This window comes from Rissa tridactyla, chromosome 2, assembly GCF_028500815.1.
Source record: "Rissa tridactyla isolate bRisTri1 chromosome 2, bRisTri1.patW.cur.20221130, whole genome shotgun sequence".
Taxonomy (NCBI): domain Eukaryota; kingdom Metazoa; phylum Chordata; class Aves; order Charadriiformes; family Laridae; genus Rissa; species Rissa tridactyla.
The window spans coordinates 20,080,100-20,087,552 of record NC_071467.1 but is presented as its reverse complement, the minus strand read 5'-3'; the positions used below and the strand labels follow the sequence as shown (position 1 = coordinate 20,087,552).

At 51.0% G+C, this 7,453-nt stretch overlaps 1 protein-coding gene across 1 annotated transcript; it reads right to left on the bottom strand.

Annotated features, from left to right (window-relative positions):
- Window positions 1–663: 663 nt before the first annotated feature.
- TMEM74 (transmembrane protein 74) lies at window positions 664–6,998 on the bottom strand. Its single transcript, XM_054191687.1, has 2 exons — window positions 6,921–6,998; window positions 664–5,904 (listed from the first exon to the last, which is right to left on the bottom strand). The coding sequence occupies exon 2, from the start codon at window positions 5,709–5,711 to the stop codon at window positions 4,749–4,751; it is 963 nt and encodes a 320-aa protein (XP_054047662.1). The 5' UTR covers window positions 5,712–5,904; window positions 6,921–6,998; the 3' UTR covers window positions 664–4,748.
- Between the last annotated feature and the right edge of the window lie 455 nt (window positions 6,999–7,453).

The window sequence follows — 7,453 nt, the reverse complement described above, 5'->3', positions numbered from 1 at the left end:
ACCCACTGCTTCCTGGGGGCCCCATGTCCATCCACCGCCACTGTGGCCGGTGCTGGGTCCAGCCCAGGCCGGGGCGAGGATGTGGTACCAAGATGGTTATGCATGTCTTTACGGCCGGCAGGGCCTCAACACCCTCCGCCTGCCACAGCACCTGCCTGGCCTCACGCAGCCCCGGCTGGTCTCACCCTCCTCTTCTCTTCCATTTTTTGCTTAGTTAGGGGGAGTTAGGTGGGACACCAGCGTAGCGGAGTTTTAAAGCCTGCATTGTCTGGCAATTTCTGACTGGGAAGGACCAGCCAGGGGGGACATGGTCACTGGGTAAGCTGGGGACAAGCTCAGTGCGCCGGCACAGCCAGATGTGGGGCTGCCTCTTGCCAGGCAGCCCTGCTGCTGGCGTGGGCCCTGCCGCTGACATGGACCCTGCTGCCAACATGGACCCTGCTGCCGACATGGACCCTGCTGCCGACATGGCTCCCTGGCCGAGGATGAGGGGCTGTGCCCATGGGACAGAGGGGAAGAGCCCAGCACTGCCACCGGCTGCCCAGTGGGGATCAAAGAGGACCATGACAACTGCTCTCAGCTTCACAGGCTTTTATTTTTCAATCTGTACACAACGCCATTGCTATTATAATAAGGCATCAAATGCACGGTTGAAAAGCTCATGATGGACTGTGACATTTTGCCCTGTCGTGGGTCAAAAAGGAGTTTTACAAGATTAAATCAGTTGCTTTCCCAGTTGGTAAACTTTATATTCATTACAGACAGGTTTTTAAAAGAATTACAAAGATTAAAAAACTGTAAACATATCAAAACCAGCAACAACCCAGCGTAGCTTCATAGGAGAGAAGTCTCAGGCATCCCTGTGGTGGGGCCGGCGGCAGGCTGGCCGTGAGGAGGCGAGGCCAGCTGCGCCTGGCAGCCATGCCAGGGCCAGCACCTCATGGCGAGGGGACGCCTCTTCGGTGAGAGTCCCCAGCAGGCACTGGGCAGTTCCCAAACGGCCAGCCTCGGCCAAAAAAATGCCTAACCGAAAAAAATAAACTGAGAAAACCGGTCACCGGGGAGCTGTTTAAACAGCGGGGAGGTCGCCGCCAGGGAGCCTGCAGGCCTCCGGGTCCCTCCGGCGGGAAGGCCGAGGCCAGGACACGTCATGAGGTAGAAAACGGGAAAGTGTCATGTTTCGAAGTTAGGGTCGGTCAGAAATAAACTGACTGGCAGCACGGATCCCAATACGTTTCCGAGGTGCTCCAGAGGGCACTGAAAACCCACCTGGTACACCCCAAAATTTACATCCCCAAAGAAGAAAGCTCTCCGACAATCCATGTGACAACTTTAGCCCAGGCAACGAAAAAAAAAACCACACGATTTTTTTCTCACACTTCTACCCTTAAAGCATTTAAATTTTGAGCAGGGGAAATAAAATTGCGAGGGTGCATGAGAGGGCAATAATTTCCCTTGGCCTCAGCCTTTGGTACCGCCTCGTGCGAGGTGAACGATGCGATGGCTCGTTCATCGGGCAGCGGGCTAATACATTCATTTTCCACCAGACAGCAGGTGTTTTGGTCTCAGTTGTACCACACAGCACCAGAACCTGAGAGTCCAGAGATATTATATCGCACCACCAACCCACACAGTCCTGTAGCTTGTAAAGGTAACTTGTTGGGTGATCAGAGAAATGTCCTGAGAGTTTTCATCTGCTAAACTCCTGCACTCTGAAGGCATTCCTTCGCCTCTTTTGTAGCGGACAGTAACACCAAAACAAAGAAATGGTGTTAGTCCTGTTACTTAAATTTTCTTACTCCTCACACTTCTGCAGTGTATATTTAGATTATTAGGTTGACTTACATTTCCTTAAAATGCCCAGGGAAAATCTGAGGGTTCATTTAAGTATTGCAGGCTCATGATCTATGACAGGCATTTTACAAAGTGTCAGAAAACTTCTCACTTGATAATAACATACTGACAGTCGGGGGAGCGTTCCTTTTCTAGCGCTAATAATCAGCATTAAGGCATGCCACGGTTCCTACAAGAAATCTGTGATCCTTACAGCATTAGCTGTCATCTTTCTGCAATAATGGAATGTACTCCAATTCTATGCATATGTATCATTAAAAAATAAAAATAATGTCTCTCAAAACCACCAACCTCAGTTTTAGAGCTTCTGCTGCGTAGGTGAGTACAGCCATTCCTGTTAGGGGCCCAGGCTGGTGAAAGGGTTTTCATCCCCCACAACATCCATCCCTTGCCCCACGCCATCTTGCTGGCCCCAGCTCAGCACCGTTTGCCCTCTCAATTGTCACGGGCTTCCCTGGACCTCTGGAGGCCATGGCCAGCCCCTTGCTGTCCTCAGGGCAGGACAGGAGGCAGCGCTGTCTCCACTGCCCCACCTCAAGCTGGTGGCAGGCCCTCGTACCCACCAGCAGGCAACGGCCATGTAAGGAGGAGCCTTCCTCCTCTGTGTCCTGCTTCTCAGGCTATTTCCTTCCTCACTCTCACCGATCACAACAGGCTGAAGGCTTCTCCTCACATCTGGAAGCTATTCCATTTATTTACCCTAGAAATTCCATCCCGAATCCCTGATGACACATCCAGAGGGATGTAAGCTCTCCAAAGACGACTGTGGAAATGCTGGCCACTGTTGAGTTCCTGCCCACAACACGCTCTGGACCATGACATAAACTGGCAAAATCATCTACTAGGCAGCAGCACCGCCTAATAAGGCTGCTCCTTTAATTACCAAATAACACTGAACTAAAGCGGCGGTTAGAGCAGATAACATCTAAAGCAGCATCTCTTTTGCAGGGCCAACGTTAAAGCCTGGGTACCACATCACGCTATTTACAGTGACCAAAGGCATGAGCCTGGAGCAGTGCAGCTCCGCAGGCCCTCGGTCGAAGGCACCCACGCACCCACGCGCCCGTGGCCGGCAAGCAGGAGGGACTGAACTAGGTGAGTGCCAGACACAGGTGCTGCATGTGTCTCCTGACATGAACAGCTAGAGAAGAGGGAATAAGGAACCAGGGGACAAAATGGCATTCAGTCTCTCCATGTGAGGATGCCACGTTTTCACCTGCCACTTGTTACTCTGAACCTTGTGCTGCCACATACTCTTGGGTGAAGGGCGCATAAAGGAGATCTCCTCCCCCCTTCCCAAGATAATTCTTCTCAGGTATGTCACAGTGGGAAAAAAAGTATCATTTAAAAAATATTTGATATTCCTGATATTTGAGACTTGGCTCACGACTGACAAGGCTGTGACAGTGAATCACATGTTTCTACAAAGACTCTGCAGCCAGAGGCTGTACAGACAGAGCTCTTCACTCACTCATGTTTGGCTTTGGCAGGTAGACATATATATATATTAACATACATATATATGTTAACAGGAGATATATATATATATATAAACCACTGTTCAGTAAGAACTGACAGTGGTGCATACAACAGTCTCTGTTGGTTTTCTCAGCACTGCAAGCACACAACTTTAATGTTGCACAGAAACTGGCTGATAATAAATAGCATCAGTGGTACAGGTTTTTGGCTACTGTGCCACAGAACTGTAATTAATAACATGTACCCTTGATCATCCCCTACGTTAAGTAAGTCCCATGTTAGCCAGTAAACTACCTGATATTTAGCCTTTGTTTTTCCTGACAATTTACTTTTTACAAAAATTGTTTTTTATTGAATGAGCCCCAAAAAGCTCCTTCCTGACCTTTCCTTGCTGGTTGTGAGAAGGCTGACAGCCTCGTGACATAAAACTGAAGTTTCAAAAGGACCAGGAAGATGCAGACAGACCCAGTATAAGCAAAGCCCTGCAGCTGAGCTTGAATTTCTTCTGGCATCTGTACTGAAGGAGAAGTGATCAGTCTCAGCATCCCCACGCTTTTTCACTCTTTGGGTCTTTTGAGACTCCAAACAAGAGGTCACTTAATTCAAGTTATGGCAGTTTTCATACAAAGACATCTGTCCACCAGGAACTAAACTTCTTTTATATGGGTCACTATAGCTATCAGAAGTTAATGACTATCAATCATTGCTAATCTGAACTGAAACGGAGCCATTAACCTCAAACTGAAAGAGCCTTTTGTCTCCTACCAACACCATGAGCCATATGGTTCCCTGCTCTTTGCCTCTAATTTTATGTTTTAAATAATGATCACTAATTGTACAATTGTTTGAAAATATGGGAGGTTTGTGGCAAGTCATGACCAAGTGGTGTTCTTTTTTCCCTTAGCTCTCATTCAATAGAAGAGAAGGGATCAGCTTAAAATTAAAGGATAAAAAAGCATCTCTCTTAATTAAATATTAGCCCTGCTATTTGATTATTGGTCCTGCTTCTTAACAGTCTACCAAGTAGACTGTTAATAATCCTGCAGGCTGCAATAATTAACAGCTTCCAAAGTGTCAAGGTCATTCCTGTACTATATGGGAGTAATAAAAAAATTATATAGGCAAGACACCAATGGAATGTTTTATATTAGGATAAAGGAGTATCTGAGGAACCTACTTATCACAAATCTCTTTTTATTCAGTGGTTTTCATTATTTTATATCAGTTGCATTTTCTCTGGCACGTTTCCCCTTTACAACAAGTGCTCATATACTGCAAACATTCGATTATAGAGTTTAAGAAAAAAATGTTCTTGTCAGACAAATAAACTGCATCACCAGCTATCTTTAGCCGCATCTGTTTTCTTTAATGAAACATTTTCCTGTAGAAATGCTGCCTTAAAAATCATGACCACACTAATTATCTATGGCAAGCACATCTTCCTCAACTAACGACAGCTCGAGCATATTATCATTTGCACCAGACTTCATTCTGAAATTGAAAGACCCATAGAGCTTCGCAGACTCCTTGGAGGATGCAAACCTGCTCCTCCGGTACAGCTCCCCTTTCCACATGGACATCATCAGCAGGCTGGAGAGCACCACGCCCCCCAGGGTTAAGAGACACAGCCCGGCGATAACACAGCGGTCCAAGTGAGCCCCGATCCTCGCGCTCTCGTTCTCCAGCCTCTCCATCTCCCGGGCAGCCACCGTGTTGGGGTCCACAGTCACGTCTCTGGGTACCACGTAGGAAATGATCACCAGCAAAATGCCACTAACCAGGAACAAAATGGCACTAATGAATCCGTAGTCCACGGATTTCCCTGCTGCCACCTCCGAGGCAGCGTCGTCCTCCTCGGAGACCAGGGAAGGAGAATCATGCACCCACTCGGGTGGCAGCTCCCTGCAGGAACGCTGCTGTGGAGGGGCATCCTGGCAGTGGTCGCCTGTAGGACTGGGGGCACTTCTTGCATGCTCCAGGTTCACATTTTCATCCACGTAGGTGAATGACGTCTCCAGCTCCTGGGCACAGCAGCAGGCTTTCTTTTTCCCTCCATCCTCTTCCCCGGGCAAGCGCTCAGGCGGCTGGCAGGGCTGGGAGATGTCGGGGGGCGCAGGGTGCTCCTGGGGCGAGGTGCCCCAGAGGGAAGGCTGGGGTGCTGGGGAGGGCTCAGCCACAGGGCCCCTCTGCAAGGGCTTGCAATGCCTTTCGCAGCGCAGGGCTGCCACGGCAGCCGCTGCTCTGGGGTCCACCTCACCCCCCTCACGCTGCTGCTGCTGCTGCTCGTAGGGAGGGGAGGGCAGGCTCCAGCCGGCCGCAGTGCCCAGGGGCGCCTGCCTGCTCTCCTCGGCCAGGTAGAGAAGCTCCATGCAAGCCATCGACCTCGTCCCGGCCAGCCCCGACTCCTGGGCTACCGCATCCTTCAGCAAACGCTGCCCCTGACCCGCCGAAACGGCTTCCCGGTACCGGAGCTGCTCTTCTACTCTTTCACCACCGTTTTGTTAGGGACATGGCTTGTGTCAGCTGTTAAATGATTAAACAAATCCTCTCTGACATTCATTTCTTTTTGGTCTGCAAATGAAAGAGCAGAAGGGAAAAAACAACAAGAACAACAAAACCAAACCCGACAACCTCATGATGATACACTAATAAACCAAAGAGAAGATAACGCAAATGTAATATATCAGTCTCCCTCAATTGTTCGAAGGGAGACGGCAAACACGATTGTTTTAACCACGCATTTAAAACGGCAATCCTCTTGCAGATCCAAAATCTATTAGGGAGTCTAATCAACCTTTGACACCAATATCCAATTAAGGCAGTAAGTCATCTACAGAGCATGGGATAACCAGAATAACTGCATAAAATGTCACAGAAAAGAGACATCTAGTCTTTTAGAAGCAAGTGACTCCCCCACCCCCTTCCAAATAAAGAATTTTAAACTCAGATTCTCAGACTAATTAGAAAGAAACACGCAAATCCCATGTAGCTCAATAATCCAGGATCTGTATTCTCTGGTGGAAATCTGATAATCCTATGGGAAAAGCAGTGCTTTCCTATAGCAGATCTCCAGTTTGATTAAGAGCTTTCAGAATGAAATTATGCCTCAAAGACTGATGACTCAAAGGCGGATATTACTTCTCATCTGCAATTAATTCGTTATTACCCCCTTCTTCTGCGCCCCGTCCCCCCCGGAGGCCGAACGCCCGGTGGCATGAGGAAAACCCTGCAGCCCGATAAATGTGTTGCATGCGTAGAAAACACATGTGCGCCTGTCGCCTATACGTGACCGGCCACAGACGCTGCTCACTCACGCTCTTCCCGGGACCTCAGCGGGGACCGGCCACGGATGGAAACGCCATCCCCGCCGGCGCGGGGAGATGCTGGATCCACACGCAACTGGGTGACCCGAGTGATACCGAGGTTACAGGCGCGCAGACACGCACAGACACACACGCACGCCCCGCCAGGCAGGAGCACGCCTCCTCCTCCTCTCCCTCTTCCTCCTCCTCCTCCTCCCGCCGCGCTCTCACCTGCCCGGCGGGGCGGCTGGCCCGCCCGCAGCGCTGCCCGCCCCGCACACCTACCTCCCTCCCGCCTCCGCTGTCCGCACCCGCGCCGCGGCCAGCGCCCCGGGGCCCCGCCGAGCCCCGCCGAGCCCCGCCGGGCGGCGCCGAGCCCAGCCGGGCAGTGCCGAGGCGGGCGGGCTGTGCCGGCGGGCGGGCGGTAGCCACGGCGGCACGCTGGGAGTTGTAGTCCGCAGGCGGCGGGCGGACGCGCCGCTGCGGCAGGGCAAGGAGCCGCCTCCGCCCGGCCCCCCGGCACCCCCCGCGTGGGGGTCTTGGGGGGTACTCAGCCGCCGCCTCCTGGGTCTCGTTGCCAGGGTTCAGACCTTACCGGTCAGTCCCCTCCGAGCCCCAGACTCCTGACACGGGCTTGGAGAGGAGCTTCGGTAAAGCGAGGCTTGTGACCTTGCTCTGGTGCCTGTGTCTAGCTCGATCATCACCCAGGCTTTTTTTCCATAGTCACGAGAGCTCACGACTTACTCCATGGAAAGATAACATCAGATTCTCAAATGATCACAGCTTTCCCAGAGCCGAGACTTCAAGAAATGTGCTCA